Raw genomic sequence first — 24362 nt, forward strand, 5'->3', positions numbered from 1 at the left:
GGCCGGCGGAGTGTCAGGAGCCTGGCTTCAGCCCATCACACAGAGACTGGCTGTTTGTGTGAGGATAGGTAGAGGGAATAGAGAGCGGTCGAACGGGACCTCGCCATAACTCTGCTCTATGGAATTCAAATTATTCCTCTCAGCCCTCATCAACCCCCAGGCAACCATGCCCTGAGTAAACAAGCAACTGGGGTCAGGGGCAAAGCAATCAGCACCGCTAGGCTGTTTCTAATGGATTGCTGTGTTTGCTGACAGGTGGCTTGGTGGTGCCTCCAAATCAACAGGAAAACAGTAGAGGCCCCCGTTGTAACACGTTGAGATCTCAAATCAAAGTGATTTTAATTCTATATATATTGCATGTTATAGGGGATTTCTGACATTTGATTGAAATTAGGTTAACGAAATTCGGTCAGTTATTTTTTTCCACTAACTTCCTACGTAAGAACAAGAAATTTGTGTGTAAAATCCCGTGAAGCACAATGTTGTTGCAGAAGCTGTGATTAGCAGCTCACTCTGAGGTTGGGTTAATTAGCCTAATTCCCATGTGTGAGACAGCAAAGGTTAAATAATGTGCATGCTCCATGCACTTTCATGTTCCACTGTTATTGTTGGTGTTTTGAAGGAGCGATTTTTCATATAACACCAAAGAAAAGCACCCAATAATGTTCATCTTATCCTACAGATATTAGAGTAATTTATGCACCATACTTTCCACACTCAGTATGAATGATGAAAAGGACCTGTTCATAAATGTGAATATTGTGTATCTTATAAGAGATGTTGGTTAAAAAAAAGTCTTCTGTAGTCGCTACTGCAACTTTGAAATTGAACTGCGCCATTTAAGAACCAAACGGCCTCACATCGCTTCAGAAGAGAATAGTCAACTCCTTTATCACTTTTAAAAACTGATTCAATAAGATGATAAGAAGCTGCAGTCATTTTCAAAGGTGACACAAATGTCACACCACAGGAAGCCCGACTCTCTACTCAGGCAACCTCTGCTTGAGCAGCCGTTGAAGATATGATGCAGGTTTGCTCTCTGTCCACTGGGTCCCTTTCCAAATGGACTTCAGGAGGTTGGATGCCCTCAGCAGTGACATTAAAAGAAAACAAAAGTCTGCTACTTTGCTAATCCTCTCTGAACCTCTAATATCATTACTGTTGTAAATTCATCTTGGGGGAGGACGAATGAATGGGCCTCTTTGTTTTATTATTATTATTTCTGGCATGAGGAGCTACGCACACACACACATGTGCAGCGCTGACCGAAGCTCTTTGCCCAGATGGCAGTGGTGCTACAACTTATTGTACAACAAACACATCTTTCAGGCTTCCCAGCCAGCACCGGCTTCACTGTGAGCCGGGAGCAGTGCCAAATAACGCATTACCTCCCACCGCCTAACCTAATACTGCTTCCATCCCACAAAGTTAGCCGTCCTCCAAACAGGAGCATCCCAATCCCTGGGCTGATTTACTGTCTGAGGGATGTTAGGCGTTTCCTGTGTGCAGAAGCCACTGTAGGGTGAGCAGACGAAAAACCCTTTGACTAACGCAGCATTTTCTATTTATATATATAAAAAGAAAAGGGAATGTTCTGAATTTTAATTGGTTATCAAATATTGCATGCTTGCCGCTAGATGACAAATGACTATTTGGAGTTGAGAGCGCTGGAAGGGTCTTGATTGCTTGTGTGTGGTTACGTACAGTCTGCGCTCTGACAGCTGGCAGATGGGGGAAAAATGAACCTGGCAGAAACCTGCTCTCCACAAAAAAAGCAGTCAATAACAGGAACTCAATCAAACTGCCCTGGTTTCCGGTAAGCTATGCACTCTGGACTGCCTGGTCTGACAGAGTCTGGCGCTCTGAAAGGCTGGTTGGCTGCAGGTCAACCCCCACCACGCCGTGGAGAACAGTTGGCGCTGCTGTGCCACACTCATTTGTACCTCATCTGAATGAGGTTTCGTCTTTTATTCAGCTGGGTGAAAAATGTGCCCAAAGGCTGTACACGTCTGCCAAAGAAAGTACGGAGCCGCGGCCTCCAGTCGGGTTAATGTAGCATATGAATTATTCTCTGCTTGCTTTTCATGACACTTTAAGCGATTAAAAATACTTTTTTTGGGGAACTGGGCACCTGCTATATATGTGAGACAAACAAAAAAACAAAAAAGCTAGCAATGGGTTTCAAAATGTTGTTAAAATCCAACAGTAACATCTTTTAAGAACAAGAGAAAATGCTGCAAACATCTCTGCTACTTTTGTTGCGTTGGCCATCATGCTTCCCACTGTAAAACGATGAGACTGAATTACTCCAGTCTGTCTGGATCAAACCATAGAAATGTCCTCATTATGTTAATAACACAAATGTATTCTGGGCAGCATTTTGTTTCCTTGACCACATATTTCTTGTTGAAAATTAGATTTATATGTCATTCAAGGACAAAACGTTCTCTGTCGAGCATGAACTGGCAAAAAAAAAAGTCTAATAAATTATGATAATTTGAATGTTTCTGTGCACATGCAGCGAATATATGGTGGAAATAAGAACTGAAAGGCAAAAATGCTAAACATTTGCATTTCTGCACCAGAGACAAGATGCAAAGTGTAAATACAAAGACAAACACATTCTTTTCAGAGTGATGCTTCTTGTACATTTAGACTAAACATACCACTTCGGTCGTCATGCCTGCAAGGTGAGGCTTCACTCTTTTTCTCATTCAGAGTTGATTGGTTTTCAATGGAAAAATGTGATATTTTTTCCTGACCTCATTCTGGATCAGATCCAGAACACATTTTGCATAATAGTGCATATCGGACCCCTTTATGACTGTGAGTTTTGGGGAGTGAATTGAATGCATCTTTTATGGGTTTTTTTTTATATGATTTGTGTTTGTGTTTTTAAAAGCAACCTCCGTAAATAGGAAAATCCGGATTGTGACAGTATCCACAATCCAGATCCGATCCAGATGAAATTCTGTGGTGAGATAGAGTTCCCCTGAAATTGTATTTCCAACCACCTGAGGAGTGTAAATCCAATATTCATGGTTTGTTTTGGTCGCCGCTGGCCCATGAGAACAGCGATCCAGTCCACTGAGGTGCTAAATGCTCCACTGGGTTCAGCAGCTAGTTGCTAACATTGCTCTTTGGTGCAGATGGATATATAGAACAGTAGAGGTTTTCAGAACACCAAGCGAGCAATAAGAGCGAATTGAACAGCAAAGCTGTAGTAAACCAATCATTTGTTCGTCAAAGTGAATGAATTCATGTGCACGAAGCCCTGGCAGTGGTCAAGACAGGGGTTTATGTGTATACAGTTGCACTCATGGCACCTAATGTCACAGCCAGTAAACCCCCAGAGTGACAAGCAGGGTTGGCCGGCCAGTCTCTGCCGGCTTGGATTCCAGAGCGCCTGTCATCACCTTCACCTTGTTTAGTCTAAGCGTCAGTGTCTATCAGATCACCGGAACGCAGAAATATCGTTCGTTTCCCGCCGACAAAGGAGGAGAACTGCAAAAATAAGATGCAAAGTTTTATAGGAGCATTTGAAATATTGCAAAGAATTTTCATTTTTTGGATTTGACACTGATTCTTTCCATTTTTGTGACAATAGGCCAATAAATAAACAAGTAGTAAACTTGCGCTTTCCTTTTCCCTTGCACATCAGTCCATGTTTCTGCTGACTTGTTTTAATGATGCACAAGGAATTAAAACAGGTGTTCACTTTACTGCCATCAGAGCCAGCTGGGTCAACGCCCCGACCCAGCCTCTGTTTTACTCATCAGCCAAGTCGCCATCCAGGACCCTCAAAAGAAAATTACTTGTTCATCAGTCCTGTGAAAGTAATTACACTAGTTATGAGACAATAGTAATACCATAGCATTCCACAGTGTTGGGAAAACTCCAATCAATGCACTTTTGATAATGTGTTCTATTAATTTGCTGAAAGGTTATCATTGTTTTTAGTTTTTTTGTGATTGATCACATTTTAACACTCCATATGTCAGTGTTTACAATAACTTCCAAATGAGTACTTTATGTTTCTGATCTTTGTGTTTCATGAGATGATAACTGTCTGATGGGATTTTTAAAAAAAAGTTTTTTCTTTTCAAACTTAGCTCAAATTGTAAAGAAGTTTGTTCTGGTGACAAAGGCCTACCAGAAACAGCAAAGCTGGTGTTTCTAGTGGGCCTGTAGAAGATATTTTATACAGCTTTTATGTATTTTAAATCACTCCGTGTTATCAGTCTACACATGTAATTGTGTTGTCTTTGGATACACCTGACTTTTCTTGGAACACAAAATCCAGATAAATGTCAGTGCTTAATCTTTTAGATGTTTACATATAAATTATACCAAGAAAATGTAGAATATTGTTCACGTATTTTTACACATTTTTAATTTCATTTATTTGGTCCACTCATATATAATTAAAAATGACCTGATTCCTAAAAACATAGCTGCTCATCACGTGAACTATACACGTAATATTGAGCTGCACACGTATAGGAAAATTCTCGAGGGCAGAATTCTGTCTTTTCCTTGCTGAGGAGAATGGACTTGTTGACTTTGTAGAGAAGCCCAAAGTCTTGCTCTTCAATTGGCAACCAACCATTGGCAAGACCCTCTGGAGGAGCCCCAGCCTCTTTTATCAACTCTTTATTATTAACACCTGCATGTGAGACGTCATACAGGCGCCCCCCGCTGGCAGAAGGCCTGGCCTACAACCTCCTGCAGCAAAGTCTTATGTACTTGTCTGATTGATTCCTCCTTCCTCAATGCTGGTCAATAAATGAAACAGAAAGGATGTCCACACATTTAACAGAAACAGATGCAGCTCCACAACTTTCTCCTCTACAGACCTCCATCTCCAGACTTTCTCACACTCTTTCTTTCCCTGTGTGTTTAAAGCCGAGGCTTCGGACTAATTAAATAAGCAGCGACCCTGTGGACCGCCTCTCTGAGGGATTAGGATACGATCTCAAAAAGAGGGCTCCTCTGAGAGCAAACACAGCCAATTTAAGGCCAACACACGAGAGGCCACACACACACACACACACAAACACTCATGAGTAAGGTAATTCATGGGCTCTCAAATCAAGCATGCTTTATATTCTGGTGTTTCTCTCTTATGAAAAGCAGCTGGGGGTTTTTTTGTTATTTTTTGTTTCTCTCCCGCCTCCCTTAAATCTGCAGGGACAATGAATTACAATAAACTACATTGGAATTTCAGATAAAGTCATTTCACTTTTTAAAGTAAATTACATACTTTTAAACAATAATATTAGTATTTATAATCTCAAAATACATTATTGTAAAAAACTAAATTAAGAGGTTGCAATTAGTGTGTTTGATTTTATTGCATTTCATTGTCACTTAGCAGAAACCTTCCTTTCGTGTCTTCGCCCTGTCTGTCTCTGCATCTCGGTATTAAATGAAATAGTCAAAAGAATCATCTCCTCATAGAAACTGCAGCAGCTGCATTTGAATAATGCCCTGCTGTGTTCAAGTAAATATTAATTCTTGGTTTCATCGGTGGAGAGAATTTTGCAATCCAGCCTTTCAGCCTCTCGTCCTTTCTAAAATATGAATTTATAAGCCTTCATATCACTTTCAACGCCGTTTCTAGGGGCTCTTCTGGTTCAGAGGAAGTAAGTCAAACAGTGTGTGTTTTATTACATGCCTCAGTAATCCAGGAAAGGGGAAGCATATGTCCAGGTGAAACATGATCAAATTCAGATTATCTGTAGATATTTTGCTCCAGTTTAACTTCTCATATGATATGAGTCATAAAAGTCTGTTCTAATTCAGTAGATGTTATTTGTTACGTGTAGAGCGTCTTCTTCTTGGTGCAGCCAGTGCAATACTTAATGTCTGCCTCTCTCTTTTTCCAGCTGTCCATTAGGGTTGTGGCTTCTCCCTGTGGTGGTGTATTTCGTCGCCCCCCCTACAGAAAGAGAAGCATGCCATTAGTTCACCAGATATGCCATTGCTGTCAAAATATGAGTGGGGAGTAGTTCTATTAGATACCTATATTTCCTGGTAGAACGGCCTCAATCTCTGCGCCCCCCTTTGGCACATTAAATAGAGAGACAAAACCCAGATGACTGGTTCTGAATCTATGAAAACATGAACTAAGTACACTGCTTTGGATGTGGATCCTAAAAGAAAATAACAAAAAGCCACGAAAATGCTCCTAGTGGAAAGAAAAATATTTCTCAGAGGACAATTCAATTGAGAAGACACCATTTGCTGTCATGGCAAGCTTCGCTGCCAATTCCAGATTATTTTTACTTTTACTGTTGATTTGATTGTTTTAGGTGTTTTCCTTTGTGCTTATAGAGAACTTGCATGCGTCCTTCAAAGACGGTCGATCATTGTGTGGCAGTTGCAAATGTACTTTGAGACCACGCATCTGTCTTTATCATGAAGGTCAAAGAACTGTTGGAAGCCAACAATGATATTCTGGGTTACAACTCAACAAGAAGCAAGACGGATTCTTAAGTGGCAGAAGGAATGGTGCAAGAAAGACTTGTAATAAAAGCTCATTCAGGTAAATCACTTTTCAACCTGTCATCACCAGCAGGGCCAATATTATTGGAAGCAGGCGGAGTATATAACATGTGGATATTGGCCACTCATTTCACAGTCCCTTAAGAATTCCTCACTTCTTTATGAATTATGTTTAAGGCTCAATTTGGCAGACACTTTACTGTCTTTTTCCACTGGCAATAATTTGATAGGGACCCCTCTTTATGTACAAACTTTAAATTACAGTTTATGGCCTTTGTAAGTACGAAATCAGCAGTGGAGGAAGTATTCAGATCTTACAACTAAATTTCAAGTAAACTGTTTACTTAAAGTGCCAGCACGGTGGCGCAATGGATTGCGCTGTAATCTTACATCAAGGCGGTCTCAGGTTCAAATCTAACTTGGGGCCTTTCTGTGATTAGTTTGCATGTTCTCCCCGTGTCTGCGTGGGTTCTCTCCGGGTTCACACCAAAAACATGCACCTTAGGTGAATAGGTTACACTAAATTGCAATGGACTGTCGGCTTGTCCAGGGTGTACCCTGCCTGTCGCCCGTAGACTGCTGGGATCAGCTCTGGCAGATCATGCAACCCGGATTTTGGATTAAGCAGTTAAGAAAGCCCCAAAATTGGCCCCTATAATTGAATGCTATTGCATCACGTCACCGAATAAATTACGGATGCATTAATGCATCGAGGATTTGTTTTTCCTTCATATATAGTTTTATATGCATTGAAAAATTATATTAACTTGGTTAAAAATATGCAGCTGACCTCAAGCTGACCTTGAAACAAGTTTTGTAATTGACCAATGCAAAGTATCTTCAAATCATAACTGTCCATATCACATATTTTTTCACATGTATCAAAAATAGCACATTCAGGAGTATGTACTTGGTTACCTGTCCCCATCTCAGCAAACAAAAATATGAAAAAAGTAAAGACATCAACTTAATAGTGATTTTATAGTTGAAATATCACAAACTAAAGATATTTTATTTTCCTTGAGCAAATAATCACATCTGGTTAACTGGTTTGTGCTCACAGGACAATGAATTAAGCAGTTATTGGACGGCCCCCTTCTGTCTGACCGAGGCCTTGTCCTCTGAGTCTCAGGCCAGGCCGGTGTTTGTGTGAGCTCTAAATCTGCAAGCTTTACAGGCTTTCCTCCTCCCCAGGCAGGGTGGAGAGGCTGCTGACTCCACATTCTCATCCCTCTATCCCTCTTCCTCCATCCCTCCATCCCCCTGTGTCCTGTTTACTCCCTGCAGCCCTGCGGCTGTGCCACCTCGGAGACACTCCAGACCACCAAGGTCCTGGCGGCTGTGTGGGAGTGGCCTGTGACGGCCCTCATCATGGGAGCAATGGGGAGAGGTGCTGGGATGGGAGGGGCAGCGGTGCTGACAGTGGCTTAGTGGCAGGGATTTTTTTCTTATGGTCTGGAGCAGGCAAGAGGGTGAAGGTATGATTACATATGGCTAGGCCTTGAAATTCAAAATATATAGAGAAGCTTTAGCAATGTGTGACCAGGTGAGATTAAAAGGCTTCTCAACAATAAAGAAAACACAACTCTCCTGTGAATGTGGAGAATCCCTCTGAAGCTCCAGCTTGCTGCTAAGAGCCGTTTCTTCACAGATTCCACTGTTACATTTTGTCTCAGCTCTTGCTGGCAGGAGGTTTTCTTACCATCCTACTTAAATTTCCTCTACAGCTATGAATGTAAATGGAGATGTTATTTTTGACACCAAGAATATGGGAGGGAGGTCAGGTTGGCCAAATAACAGCCCAGAATTCTTTCCACAGCTTTGCTCGCCCTCTGCTGTTTAACATCCTGCACTGCTCCGCTCCTTTTGGTCTGTGTGTGTAGCTTAGTGTGTTTGCACAGACCTACAGCATGTACCGCAAAAGCAACTGCGGCAAGCTCCTTCATAGCATCTATTTTTTGCATGGGTGGTCCCCTTTACATCGCTGAACTCAGTGACAGCAAGCTCTTGCAAATGTAAAAAAAACACCAAAAAAAAGAAAGTAGCGGTCTAATTTTGCGCAGTAAACTGAGTTCTGCAAAGGCCAGTCTGTCAGCAGTTCATGCAGTTATTAAACCTGGCAGGACATTGTGTAGTGAGGAGGGAGAAAGTATGTTTATGTACAAAAAGTGTTGCATTTGAGGTGTTCAGGGGCTTTTGTCAGGGGTGCAGATATCCAGATGGGGGAGAATGAGAGACTGATGAAGAAAGAGAGGTCAGGAGGGGAAGAAAGGGGGAGTGAAACAGGTGTTTGCAGGGAGCGACTCCGCACTAATTTTGTGCTGAGATTTTGGAAAGTGGGTTCCTAAAACGTAGCAATCAGCCGAGCGTTCTCCCCATGCTGACGTGTGTGCCGGTGCGAGCTCAAGTTATGATGGCCTCCCCCCCGTTCCGCCACAATGGAGGGGGTCTGCTGAGATGACATAAATAGAAGAGGTGAGGCTGACGACGGAGCAAATTAAACTTTTGCTGAGCAAGAATCCTAAAAAGTCCACTAAAAGCTCTCTGAAGGGATACGCAAAGGAAATGATTTGCTTCATTCTCCAAAGACCAAACAATCATTTAGTTGAAATCTTCAGCATTTTTTTTATTATAATAATAATAATGAAAAACAGCTTTCAAGTTTCTACACAATGTCAGCCAAGTCAAAACAAAACCTGGAACACTGGAGTCTGAGCCCCCTTTCTTCCCTTTCCCCTCACAGTGTTTGTGTGGGGTCTTCAGCGTCTTGACAGCCATAGGATATGAGTGGGACATTGTTAGTCACTCCAAGTGCTACCTCAGTGGTACAACTTCCTTCTCCTCCACCAGCCTCCACGCCCACCCACTCACCCACTCACACATACACACACTAAAGAATAAATGTTCACGATGCATTAATCTTTTGTTTACGTACAGTTCGTTATCAAAGGGCTTAGCCTTTATCAAGAACTTATGTAAATTGTTTAGCTTTTAAATCAGCATCTAAATATACTAATTTCATGGAAGAAAAAAAAAACTTCTCTAAGGCAAACAGTTCAAAGAAAATATAATGAACCTGAAAATAATTTTCATTTGATTTAATCACAAATAAATAACTCTTTTGCCATGTTTTTATAATCCAATTCAAGGTATAATAATAATCATAATAATTTGGGGTTTTTAAATTCTCTGCATATCTTAATGTTTTGTAAAGAAATAATAATTTGCTCTTTTTTTTTACTTAACACTTCTAGAAAACATATTACTAAAGAGTTTAAAACAATAAGGAGCAGGAAAGAATATATTACAATAATAATCAATCAAAGATAGGCAAAATATTTGCTTTGAATCTGCTTTATTTTTATTTGCATTGTTGAATTGTACCTCAATATGTAGTGTGTCTTGTAAAATTTGTTGGGATAATTCTGCCTATAATAATATCATATCAAAGAGGCACAAAGGCGTAAATGCGGATCAAGCACATTTGAACTTTCTATTGACAATTTAAAATGTAACCTAATTTTCTGATAGAAGATTGAGGAATTAAATAGCTCTTCAGAATTGTAGTAATGATTGCCTACTGGAATAAATCACTTTGAATCCTTCAAGTATAAAACGGCAGCGGTTGTGTCAGAGACATTTACCTGATGGCATTCCGCTGCTGCAGCAAATCTGCGGCCTCTACCAGTAAGAGCCTGAACATCGGCCAAAACACCCCTGAATAGACACAGACACGGTAAATCTTTTTTGCCGGCACTGCCAGCCACACAACACATAAAATGTCTCCGTCAAAATGGGCTCTTTGTGTGGTCAACTGAATATGGCCCGAAGAATGAACCGCAGCACTGTCACTCTTTTCCTGTCCCCCCCGTCTAAAAGCAGAGCGGACTGAAATAAAAAAAACAGCCTAAAAAAATCCCAAACCAAGCGCAAACCAGCAATTTTAGCTTAAATATGGTCAGATATCAGCAATTCCCCTACAGCTACCCCCCCATGATCAAAACCCCGTTGGATGTTGATTTTTCTCAACAAAAACACAAATGCATTTCTCCCGCCGCTGTGGGCGTATTGCGTTTCGCCAAATATGTGATGTTAAAAAGCTCCATTTGTTAGCCCAAAGAGATATGAACTGTCATGACATGAAATTAAATCGTTACATGTTCGGGACATCGACTCGGTCTGACCCTTGTCTCGCAGTTTCAGGCATGTCTCATCCATTGTATCCTCCTCCCTCGTCTTAGCTCGTGGGAAACATCTCACACTACAATCGCAGCGGCAGTGCGGGTTGCCATTTGGGGGCCTTGTGCGATGTTATTGTTGGCGATGGGAGTTGTTTTTAGGAGTGGTACAGAGAACAAGCTAAGCTTCTCTTCCCCCTCGGTACGGTCCCATCGTTGGAGCGCCCGGGATTCAGTTCATCGATCACTGTTCACTGGGAGGGAGGATCGACGCAGTGGGTGGGATGGGAGAGCATGTCCAAGAGATGCACAATATGTGCGGGAGATCGTGTGTGCCTGTGCATTAATGTGAAAAGCAATGCGAGCACATATTGCACGCACGTGTGGGTGGTTTTGTAGGAGTAGATAAAGAGGGTCCAACATGGCAGGATAAGTGGTTGTTTGCATGGCCAAGGGGTCAAGTAGGAGTTCATTTGTCTGGCTGCAGAGGTCTGCAGTGATAAAACATGCACAAGCAGCGTGTTCGTTCTGTCACACACCTGCACACAAGCGCGTATTATAACGAGCTACAGAGAACACACTCATTCAATCTGTTTGAACAAGAGGCTTGGCTCCATTTAGATCTCTCAGCAAAGACTCCTCAGCAAGAGCTGGAGCATAAAAGAGTACAGCATGTACACACACACAGAGGCCTGATGGATTATGTCTCTCCTGGCCACAGAGCCCTCTCAGCAGGGCTGGCAGACTTATCAGAGACCCCGTGCAGGCCGAGGGGTGAACAAGAGGGATGAGTAAATACGAAGCTGATGGAAAGGGCCCCACTGTGGGACCGCCTGACCAGCGGTAGGGCCCGGAGGTGATATGGAGCCAAGTAGATGACCCAACAGCAGGGCGCCATCAGATCCTTAAAGGCTTCGACATGGCCATTTGATCAGCGTTGAAAACCACCAACGGAAAACACTGGACGCAGCAAGCCGCTGTGTTTCTCCCCCCTCGTCTGGAAATCAATCCGTGTGTGGGTGGGAGGTGGCTGTTTTCATTTCAAAGACATGTTGTACTGTAACTAAAGAAAAAAAAAAAGGGTCACAGAGTGAAAGACGTGGAACATGTACTGCAGGGATTGATTACGTGATTGCAGATACTTGCAGTACTTCAAGTTCCTCAGCCTATATAATTAGAACAAGAGAAATGGTGGTTAAAAGCTGTAATAACTTGTGTATTAAACCTTGGGAAAACAAGAAACATACTGTAAACACAGCATTGTCTTGATTTATAAGCTTAATTTTCCTTTTTACACACCAAACAAATATAGTACAGTGTTAGTATGCATTGGAGTAGCTGTTTGTTCCATCGGACAGATCTAATTCATTAGCTTTGTTGCTGATCTCAATCAACTACTGAACATCGAGTTCTAAAACTGTTTATCGGCTGGTCATTTGCGTTATTTGGCTGCCAGTTGGAACTAAGAGGCTTTTATACAGTTGATTTTTAGCGCTTATAGTAGAAAGCATGCACCTGCTGCAACCCAGATAAACAACATGAGAATAGAGCTGGTGAACGAAGTTTTCATTTTAAAAGCCAAAGTAAAGCCAATACAGGAAAAAATTAAAAGATAATATATATTTGTGTGCTTTATAAAAAGATGACCTTAATTGTGGTCAATGTAAATCGCATGATTATGGAAAATGCTAAAACAGAGCATAACAGTGGAATATGGTGAGAAAATGTAGCATCAGTCGCCTTGAGCTGCTGATGAGACCAATCTGACAAACAATAGAGGGGAACATTCAGCGTGTGTTTATTTCAGAAGGAGTGTGTTTTATCATTTTAGACTAACCTTTGATTTATTATTTTCATTTTAAACATAAGAAATGAACTTATTTTTTTCTTTTCAGTTAAAACTGGGAACAGTCATGAACATTTGCCTGGTTTGACTCTCCCGAGGGCCGGTCCAGCTGCCGACATACTTTGCGTTCTTTCAATGAGGTGCAATATGGCAAATGCCATCCTCACACCAATCTAATCAGAGACAGGCTACGGCGGGCCGTGGCCTCACCGTATCAGGATCTGTCAATTGGCATGGCGGAGGTATGTTCTCTCCGACTGCCCTCTGGTTACGCAATGTGCCCTTATTAGGGACAAACCTCGGTGGTGTTAAGAACAGATAAGCATGTTCCCACCGCTGGATGTGACGACGCGTGTAATGCCATGAACTGAACGTAAACTTGGTCTTCCTCCTCCCCCCGCTTCAAATCAGAACCACCTGCCCTCAGGCCCTGAGAACTCGCTGGTCCTCGCTCTGGACCTCCTCGGAGAGGGAGAGCTCCTCTTGTTTGGACAAATGTCAGGGCCAGCTCCAGGGCCCTTACATGAAACAAAGAGTGGAGCAGGGAATTGTACCCTTCATGTAGCCTCCGACAACCCCGGGCTGTGTCTCCTCCCTTCTGAGCAGGCAACAATATTTTTTAATTATGTACAGGAAACTCCTGTTACAAAGGACACTCTGCAGGAAGACTGCTCGCAGTTCTGGGGTCGCCGTCTTTTCTCCCTCTCTCCGTCCTGTAGGTGTATCGACTAACAATCTAGAGAACATGCCACCCAGATATTCAGACCACTGCTGACAGACCACCACCCAAAGTAAAGATGGCACCAGGTCAATGAAGGCAACCTCCCTCGTGGACTCCCACCAGAACTACACACCCTTCATTTGTACAATTAATCAATCTCAGGCAGACCAAACAAACCAGCTGCAGTCTTCAAATCCTCCTTCATGTCCACAAGTATACTGTATCGCAATCATTATCAATAATAGTATTTTATACTGCAAGACAGAGAAGAAGGCATGTCAGGAAGCCTGCGTTTCACCCACAGCTTCGTAGCTCTGGTGGTCTCTAACTGACAGGAACTCAGGCACTATTTGTTATCTTTAGGCCAAATATGTCCATCTGGTTTTGGTTTGGCTCCTTGAGATTGCCCCTGGAGATGTGGATGAAGGAGACTTACGGGTGAGGCGGGGCAGTGGAGGAGGAGTAGGACTCGGAGGCTTTTTTTTTTTTCTTCTCTTAAATTGAATTTCTCACCATTCCAGCCTGGGCCTCGGACCAGGGATAGAATAAGAGCTCGAATCCAGCTCCCATCCCTCAGGCTCCTGGAAAAGCTATGCTTAAAAAAAGTGAGGAAAATTCTTGGAAGAAATCAGTATCACCTGTTTTGCCAAATGACTTGAATGTTCAGAGTAGCATCTATTAGTATAGAGGAAAGTACGAACTCTTTCTGAACCTGACATTTTGTGTATTATCAAATGATGTGTATGAAAAACAAATAGCAGACCAAACAAATGAAGGTTTCCATCTTTGATAGGATATCGGGAACTAAAGTATTCTTAACTTATGTTTGGGCTGTTTAAATATAAATATTGTCAAAGTGTTTATTTTTAATAGCCTACATGTTCGCTGGGGCAAAAGTCTAGCTCTACCAAAGGCTCATGTGATGTTGATGGTTACACACGCACAGTAGCCCACCCAGTTTAAAATTCAGCTGTGTCCTCATCACCGAGTCTGCACATGTTTGTTTTTTCCTGGATTAACGTGAAATAAAATGGTTAACGCAACAAGAAAAAAAGACAAGTCCCTTTTATTGGTTTTAGGTTTCTTTTTTCAGTTGACTTTGATTACTGGAGTTCTGTAAATATTCCCCCCCCCCAGGCGTTTTTCCTCTTTTAGCTGCACATCCCCGTTCTCGTCCGATTTCTAAGAAATTCCACAAAAGGAGCTGCAGCTCGAGTCACTTTCAGGTTTTCATATGACTGAAGACGGTTTTTTGCTGTCATCCATCGCTCTTGTCAATGTCCACGTCGGCTGCGTGAATCAAAATGGAATGAGTGTGGAAATAACCCGATGCTGAGTTATTTTGTGGGCCCGTACAATTTCATGGTCAAGACATTCTCAAACTGCAGCACGTGAAACACACTGGGTTTTTATGCTTTTTGATGCTGCAGTTTTCTTTTATGGTATTTCTGTACAATTAAATACATGCCTCTCATGGTACCCCCCATGAAGTCTGCATTTATCCCTGACTGACCATGTGGATCATGAAAAATAAGACTTTACTGTCTTTTAAACAGGCAGTTAAAAACCTTTATTCATTGTCATGGTTTACATTATTTATCTCCTCTTTATTTATTAAAAACATTTTAGAATTCTATTTATGTTGTCATAAATGTGCGTAACAGAATTGAAGTCCACACTGTTAAGAATAAAAATAAAAGATGCTCATTTAAAACATATTTCACTTTAATGAAGGTGCACACACTTCTCAAATACATGCCAAATTTGCACTCAGTGAGGATGATTTCTTTAAATAACACGAATCTTCAAGTTCCATTAAAAACGCCAAAATGTAATTCTAACAGCATTTCATCAACACAGGCAACATTAGGTAGGTTGTGTTTTATTTTCAGGTGCTGGACCTTCACAGAAGGCATTCAAATACTTTTTTTGTCCAAAAAGCATTTCGATTAGCGTGAAAATGCAGCTAGGTTGGGACTAAAGCAGCACGACGGCTCAAACATATATATAATTTTTAAAAAAAATGTAAATGTTGTTTCTCTGTGTTTAAGCTTTGATTGCAAGGCATGCAACAATGTATTAAAATAATACACTAAAACAATAAGACATAAACTGTTGGTGAACTGTAAAAACAAAAATTCTTTATCAAGGCCTGAACAAAGCCGGTCTGACCACACAAGGCTTTTCACTGGAAACATGGCAGCTTTGGTATAATCTATCATAAAGTGCGCATACTACAGTTCAACACATTAACCACACAATACATATGCAGTGATTTTATCAACTCTGATCCAGAAAATCTGAATTTTAATCTACAGTTGAACATTTATTTACAGCCCAAAAGAAGATGCTGGATAATATGTGTAACTAAGAGGCAACACAAATGTTTATAGTCACATTATTCTACTCTTGCTGCAGTCGTCACAGAGATGCGGTTGAGGTATGTTTCCGAAGTTCATGTCTATTAGCAGAAGGTGAAAACAGCACATAATAAGATTGCAGTAAGAGGATGTTTGAAAGAGGAGCAGATGGTACAATCTGCACATGCAACTAAAAGTCAAACTCTACAGTAAGATGATGTGACATGTCTCATGAGACTCGTTCAGACATTAGCAAGCGCCTTAAAATGAATCCAAGGAATATTGAAGCTTTTCTGACATTTTACAGAACAACATACTGAACTAATTAATGTTATGATGTTACTGATAAAAGTAATATCAGCATAACATTTAAAAATAGTACATTATTCAAGAAAAATACATGTTTCTGAATGTATATCCCAGCGCATGTGAGGATTATTCACTAATTAATCACCATTAAAGCAAATTGTTTTGTTTCTATATTCTTTTTTGCCTACATTAACTCAACACATTGGATCATAAGCCAGGGAATAATGCAGTCAGGATTTCAGTCCATGCTTCAGGTGCAGGAACCTGAAATTACCGGTAGGTCATTTACAGGTACATGGGGTTTGGTCCAACATGCCACAGGCAGAGACTTCACATCGCTGTTGGAGACAAAATGGAAATGGAAATGGAAAGTTTCACTCTCAGTTAAACAGGGACTGACTCTTTTGTTCCCACTGTGCAATCCTGTAGAAAATGTGAAGCATGCTTCCCCCTTGTGGATGTTTATGAGAACATTTCTAAAGAAGCACTTCCATAAAGAATAATAATAATAATAATAATGAATATATAAACACATACTAACCTCAACTATCAGCCGTGGGCACACATGATGATCGTCGTGATCTGCACATTGTTTTCTGCAGAAAAACTTTCCATTATTAATCATATCAAATGGATTTTGAAGAAGAAAAAAACACATGATTTTCATCAATCCAAAATCTTTTGTAATCCTGTTTCCTTTTGGGCGTACATTACTTACATACATACTGATGCGCATAGTGAGTATTCTCTATTACATATAACAAGAGCAATAATATATTACTTAAATTATTCATATTTGAGCTTCAGAGACCTCCTTATGTTTCTCCTTTATTTTCTAGATCTTTAATTTGGATGATTTAAGATCAGTAATGCTGAGCGAGCTCTCAGCTTTACGATCACTGTTGGGAAGTGCTGTGTCCTCTACCTTTGTGTGTAGGCGATGATGAAGGGCAGGGTCAGATAGCCAAGGGTGTCTTAAAGACTCGGAAGCCCCCATCCTCCAACTGATGACAGACACAATGACACACCTTGTTAAGAAAAGACATGCATGTCAACCTCAGCACCCAAAAAGCAATGATAAACGTACCCTTTATTCACGATGAGCATCTTGGAGATGAAGTCTTTGGCTTCTTCCGACGTTTCCGCAAATTCCGGCTCGTCGAAGCTCCACTTACAGCCCAAGATGTTGTTCAGAGTCTCGCTGTCCTCGTCACCAAGGAATGGACAGAGACCGCTCAAACTAGCCAGAAGAGACATATTGTCACTCACATTTGCTTCTGTGTGTGTGGATATACACATTTTCCAGTCAGGGATGGATAAAGTAAATGTCTCATTTAACATGTGTTGGTGTTTACTTACAGCATATAGGTGATGACGCCGAGGCTCCACATGTCAGTGTTGAAGGACACAAAGTCATAGTTGATGACTTCAGGAGCAAGGAACTCTGGAGTGCCAAAATTCACGCGCAGTTTTTCCCGTGGTTTATATCTACATGGGGAATGTCATTCAAATGGCATTTTGCATACTTACAAAATTAGAAAATAAAATGCACGCAAATGTTGTACTTACATCCGAGCAAGACCAAAGTCAATGATTTTAACCTTATTGGTGACTCTGCTCACACACAGAATGTTTTCTGGCTGAAATTCCCAACAAACAGAATAATCGAAATTACTGGGACAATGTAAGGGAAAAAAATCAACAACAAACGTGAGTTCCGTTGTTACCTTTAAGTCCAGGTGCAGGATGTACATTTTGTGCATGTGCTGCAGGCCCTCACAGATCTGCCTGATGAACACCACCGCATCCAGTTCCATCAAGGTGTAGTTTTGATCAATGATCCTGTCAAACAGCTCCCCTCCACCGACACTAAGGTCAAAAAGGCTATTTTGTTTTATATTAACACAAATATTTTAAAGAAATAGTAAAATAGTGAATTTAAATAAAATAACCAAAATCCCACTCTGCAATATGGAAGTAAGTGTTCATTAAAGCTAAAGAAAACAACTACCTTGTATTTCATTAAGCTGTTTTGAAAGACATGAAAATATATATACATATATATATATATATAAAAAAGAAGCGTACTATTCAAGTACAAGGATGATGTCATTCCTTGACTCATAAGCTGCATAGAGCTGGATCAGGCTGGCATGGTCCAAATTATTCATGACCTGGATCTCATTCTTCACCACCTCCTACCAAAAACACAGGCGCAGACAGACAGATGCAGGAGCAGATCAACGGACACGGACGGATGGCGACACAAGACACAGACAAGCGAGCATGCACACACACACACACACATGGACACAAAAAGAGGTTTCAGCTGTTCTTCTTCTCCTCTTCGAGGTCAAATATTTCTCACCTAGGTGAGAAGTATTTCCTCTGCTTCTGTTCCCAGTGGCCTTGCAACGCTCAAATACGGCCTAAAGATTCTTCCTGGGCCTCTGCTTCTTACAACATGCGTCCGATTCTTGCTGCAACATTTAAATAGGACTATATTTGTTCCAAAACACAACAGCAGAAGCTCCTACCTTTTCTTTCAGACTCCGGGCTTTAATGACCTTTGCTGCCAAAGTGAGACCGGAAGAGTTTTCAACACATTTGTGCACCTGGCCAAAACGACCCCTTGACAAGAGGGAGAGGAAATTATTTCCTTTCACTCAGTTTCCAAACCGTGCATAATGTCAGAAACAGTTGTGAAACCAGTCAGGATGCAGTGTTTTGTTTCCATGACCAATCAAAAACTGATCTTTCTGCATTTTACTGCAGGACTGTGAGTACTTAATCTGTTATTTCATTAAATCTGAGCTGGGCTGCTTCTCCTCTTTGAAGACTGGGATTAACATTTAGTGATGAGCTACCAGCTGGCACCAGGGATACAGTTTCACATACCACTGAGTCCCAAAGTAAAAATAGCTACCGTGACACTAAAGTTATGAACCAGGGGAGAGGAGGAGGGGGGGGGTGTTACACAATTAGTTTTCATGGGAATTGAGAGCATCCTTCATGCTACCTTTCATCTGTGTTAGATTAACTGCTCATTCATAGCTTTCATTCTTAACATAGTAGACAGAGATTTGAAAAGCCCTCACCCGCCCAGGACCTCCTGCCAGTTGATGGTGTAGAAGTTGATGATCTGGTTGGGCTTGGCAGACACGATGCGGTGGTTGAAAGGAGCCGCCGGTGGAGGAGCGGTGTCTGAAGGAGGAAGAGTGAACCAAAAAAATTATAATTCAATTTCAATTGAAGAATGTGAGAAGCGTGGATCTGCAGCAGTAGTGACGTTTCTAAGTCTTATCCGTCTCACGGGTCACAGGTGTTGTTGGAGCTCATCGATGTTATTATTATCATTATTAAAATATTAGTTGTAGATTTTAACTTTTTTTTTTCACCTAAATGATTATTAGATGTAAAATAATTATAATTTTGATAACAATGATTATTATTGGCCTATTTATCAGTCCAACTCTGCAAAGAATCTTCTAATATTGCAATATATAATATATACAATCTAGAAAAGCACTCAGGGAGCGCAAACCTCCGCCAAGCAGCTCATTCCCCTCATAACTGGATTTACACCATCCACATGGTGATCTGGAACATCATCAAAAGGTTCTAAATTGTTCTTTCTTAGTATCTTTATACACCAACCATGCAAAGTAAACGTGAATCGGAGTTTATGTGTATTTTTTAACTGATTTTTTAATCCGTAAATGGACCCAAACATTTCCTGAAAATTTCAGCAAGATACGTCTGTAATTTTTTGTCATGTTTGCTAACAGACAGAAAGACAGACAGACAAACCACCAGCAAAAACATAACCTCCTTGGTGGAGGTAATAAAAGTAGACACATAACTTTATTCTGGCACTGCCTCTCAGGAATCTTTAATTGGTTAAAACAAATTTTAAAATCTTGGCTAAATATGTTAAGTAAAAATGAATTGGCCAAGATTTGTCCTGTAATTAATAGTTTTGAAGGGACCCAACTCACCAATAAAGTACCGCTGTATATCGTCATCATCCTCCTTTTCTGCATCATTGTCCTCTCTCTCTCTCTCTACCCGTTGTTTTAGATTTAACTGGAATTCAACTCCATCTGCCCTGAAAACGGCCCAGCCCTCCTCCTGGTTGTCTTCCTTACGCTCTTCCTCTTCCACCAACAGGCTTTCTGTGTGATCCACCGCAACAAAGTGTTCCTCAGTCAGAAAGGACTTTGTTCTTTCGCTTGTGCTGCCGACCTCTGACATGTGGTCCTGCTCTGCCTCCTGAGATGGGGAGGCATCTTTGTGGTCATCACTGTTGGAACAAAGTTATGGTTCTTGTATTTGTTTTTGTCAGGCTTCATAACATCTTGCGTACTCTTTTGGTACACATGTTACTACTACTACTGTACTTTCAGCTTGTCCCATGCGGCGTCACCACAGCAAATCATTATTGAAATAATTGGGGACAATTTAATTTGTCAGTCAGAGCCGGTTAAATAGACTACCTCGTATCAGTTGTTGCTTTTTCGTCTTCCAGGGCGGCTGTGAACTCTTCCACGTTTGATCCCTCCTCTTTCTTGATTTCTGAGATGAGTGTCTTATCGACGACAGCCGCTTGGGAATCTTCATGCTGATTATCGGTCAATTTCTCTGCAGGGGCATCAGGTGGTTGATTTTTGGGGGACCCTTCCACTTCCAAATCGAGACCCCCAGGCGTGAGCTGCTGATCTGATTTATCTGTGTTCTCCTGGTTGAGTTTCTGCACTTCTTCTACAAAACATTGAACACACACATGTTTATTATTGCTTTGGTCTGGCACATTTGCAAAGACAGTTTCTCAATGTCATCACCTGCTATGTCTGGTGGTTTCTTCTGAGCTTTCAGACCTTTGGAACTCAAACATGGCTTATCTGTCCCATCTTTACCTTTGTGATCCTTCAACTGTCAAATAAAAATGAAAAACAGAGAAAGAACAAATCTGGATAATATATCACAATTATAATTTATAGACATTAAATGATATATGGAAAAATATTGGGACATTTTGAATTTCGGAAGTAGTTTCCTATTCACATTTCACTTTTTTAATAGTATTATTGTTATTATCTAAAAGAGTGGTGGAGGTACCAGTCTGAAGCCGGAAATGAAAAATCAGACAGAAAATGTTTTCTTTATATTAAAGATAAAATGTTATGCAAAGAATAAACCTATAAATTTCCCACACTTTCGAGAGGCGAGGAATCGCTTTGGTTGACCGAGCTTTATCTTGTGAGGAGGCGTTGGAGAATTGGTCTCACATGCAGGAGTTATGTCCTGATTCCTTTTAGTGGCTTTATTAGAAGTAGGTTTCTAATAAAAAAGACAAGATAGCAATACTTAGTAGGGTTACATGAATACACAGAGAATGTATGACATTATTACATCATACATAATATGACATAATTATTATTAATTATTTATTATCACAAAAACAGATGATGAAGTTAGGTTCACACGTAAAAAAATAACACAACATAAAAAATGGATCGACAGTGAAGTAATACGGCAAGAAAAATATTGTTTCAGGTTAATATTATGAAGTTAGGGTAATATGAAGAAAGAAAGAAAAACAGCAAATCAAGCATTATAGAAATGGTGTTACAAGAGTGTCATTTATTGCAGGTCACCGTGTGCACACATGTGGCATGCCTTTGATTATTATTGACAGACAGGTAGAAAGCCGTATGTCGGTGAATTTATAGCTTATCACTTGTCTGACTTGGCAATGCAATGCAGAACATGAGCAGAAAATATTACACGAAGCTGGGAGCTGCCGTTCAAATTTTTCTGCTGAGGAAACTCTGTGATCATCTTTACATGGAAAAAGCTGCCGCGAGTCAGCGGGTGTCGTCCATTTGTTCACTGCGTGCTTTCATGATGTAAACAGCAAAGAGGATCTTTTCATTACAGTGTTTTGCCAGTGACAGTCAAGGAGTTCAAAACGTAAGGGATTGGGTAAAGTGATCTCACACCTCTGGAGGTGGAGGAGGGTGGAGCAGCCATAGAAACTCCTCAAAAGTTGGCTCAGATTTGTCTAAATCTACCGTTTAAAAATTATTTAGCACAATTTTAATTGGCTTGTATTCAATTAGTTAATTGAATGGATAAAATACTGCGCTGTTATAAACACACTATAATGCAGGTAAGTATATGCAGCTACACACATATTTGGAGTTTAGTGATTATATGTATTAGGGTGCCTGGAGGTGTAATAAAAAGGTGTGATAGAAAAGTGGCTTCAGAGTAACATAAGTTTTTTTTTAATGGTGTTTTAAAACATTAGGCTAAAATAATTGAATTATTAAATATAATGTCGGTGTAAATCACAATGGAGCAATGCTAACCTGACAAATTATCTTTGCATCAGTACATTTGTATTTTTTTTTTTTTTGATGTGGCAGAATTCCTGAAAGGCTGTCTGTATTTAACACATACCATGTTACGTCCAGGCGTTTGCTGGGTTGCTGTGAGATGCTCTGGCAGCATTATCAGCAGCGCTGCCAATAAAAGTTTATGATGAGATATTTTTCAATTGACAAATGCGATGTCCTAACTGGCACAGACATGAACTGGACACTAATAAATCCACCGGCATCCACAAGCGTCTGGAGTTGCTTTAGTTAAGAGAGTCAGAGGGAGAAACCAGAGAAATGTGTATTTTCCTCCTGGAGGTTAAAGGGGATTCAAGTCTTTTCAAACCACAAACAATGCAGGAACCCTCCCACAAAGAGAATTTCCAAACCAGGCAACTTGCATTCTCACCCCTGGACTCGCACCCTCCTGTGCGCTTCCAGGGGCATGGGTATGAGGTAAGGGCAAAGTGGAACTAATGCTAAAGAGGCCATGTTGCCGTAGCATAGCTGGAGATCCGATTGCAAATGCGAGCTAAGTTTATACAAGCAAAAAAGTGATGTATTTATCATGCAGTTGCTCATAAATCTATACAAATTATCATTGTAATTTATTCAAACTTAAATTAGGAATTGGCAACTGTAAATGCAGTGAATGCCTGACCACTGTAAATTACCCCTGGTCCATTATCACAGGGAAATCTAGAGCACAAGCCAAGTCACATTTGTGGGCAGGAGACCTGCTGAAGTGATCAGCTTTGTTGCTATGATCACTTTCACATGTTCTGCCAACAACAAAAAAATATCGGGCATCTTTCGAGCATAGACAAGACCAAGATTAGATGTCCTTCACTGACTGTGATACACGGAAATATACAGTTTAGAAACCTGACTTGAGAAATCTGAAGGCCATCAATCATCATCACAATTTTTTTATTATTCTTCTCCAAAGGCAACACATACCTGTACAAAGATATTTTGGACTTTCAGTTCTTGGTCTCACCTTGTCAATCTCCTCGTTTGCATCTGGCGATGACTTCTTCTTCTTCTTCTTCTTCTTCTTCATGGCTTGCTTGACTTGATTGTCTTTGACTTTTAAGCCTTTCTGAGCTGCGGGGCCTTTGAACATCAGCTCCATGACTCTCAAACTCTTCACGGTCTCGCCAATAAAGCTGATCACCTGCTGCATGCCGAGGACCAGCTTTTCCATGCCGTCCAACTTCTGAGCCTGCTGTTCAGACCTCTGGTTCACCACGGACATTATAGAGCTCATCTCCTGACAGATCTCCCTCACCTCTCTCCCGGCGACTTGGGTTTGGTTGACCAACCTGGGTGGAAGATGGATCTCCTCCTTGTCAACCTTCAGATTCTCCATATCCTGTTCAATTCCATCAATGTCCTGGGACATTCCATCAAGTCGGTTGAGGACTTTCTCTTGGATGTTGATGAGCCTGTCCATCTTGCAGCTCATAGACTCAATGCGATTATGCATGAGGTCAAAGCTTGAGCTGCTGCCATCTCCTACTTGATTCTTTACCGAGGAGCTCATATTTCCGGTGGTTGAAAAATCACGTTTGGACATTCGATAAAAACTGAACCAAGAACGTCCGTGAAACAGAATATAAGATTTGAGCAAAAATCGCAGCCAGCTCTGTCCTTCAGTGCTCCCAAAAGGTGCGTAAAGGTTTGAACGGAATAGTTCAGGATCAAAAACCTCCAATCAGCAGTGATGCAAATTAAAATTTGAAACACCAAAATATTAAAATGAGCTTCTGTGATTGTCACATTTTATCCCCGGCGTCTGCTTCTCTCCACACTTGGAGTAGCATTCAGAATAGAATCAGGCAGTGTCTGTAAAATGTAAATGTACAGCCTACGTAACCGGGGGTGAAGTATTTGGGGAGGGGTTTGGCACTCTGTGGACATTGGAGATATTTGAGAGCCTTTAAGTGTTGTGAACTCCGTCACCATCCGCCTGGTAGGTGTCAATATGATTACTGTATTTAAAACCTCTTCGGTGTGTGTGTCTGTGCTTTTCCTTTTGTGCAGCATTTGCCTACT

General features: G+C 41.0%; 1 protein-coding gene across 1 annotated transcript; it reads right to left on the bottom strand.

Moving 5' to 3' along the window:
* Positions 1-14988: 14988 nt before the first annotated feature.
* LOC137914809 (myosin light chain kinase 2, skeletal/cardiac muscle-like) lies at positions 14989-23850 on the bottom strand. Its single transcript, XM_068758303.1, has 14 exons — positions 23305-23850; positions 20763-20853; positions 20418-20724; positions 19920-20224; positions 19020-19125; positions 18459-18552; positions 18010-18119; positions 17649-17790; positions 17491-17561; positions 17281-17409; positions 17009-17161; positions 16847-16925; positions 16463-16517; positions 14989-16259 (listed from the first exon to the last, which is right to left on the bottom strand). Exons 1-13 carry the CDS (start codon positions 23848-23850, stop codon positions 16464-16466), a joined length of 2187 nt encoding a protein of 728 aa, XP_068614404.1. The 3' UTR covers positions 14989-16259; position 16463.
* Between the last annotated feature and the right edge of the window lie 512 nt (positions 23851-24362).

Source organism: Brachionichthys hirsutus, unplaced genomic scaffold (assembly GCF_040956055.1).
Source record: "Brachionichthys hirsutus isolate HB-005 unplaced genomic scaffold, CSIRO-AGI_Bhir_v1 contig_270, whole genome shotgun sequence".
Lineage (NCBI taxonomy): Eukaryota > Metazoa > Chordata > Actinopteri > Lophiiformes > Brachionichthyidae > Brachionichthys > Brachionichthys hirsutus.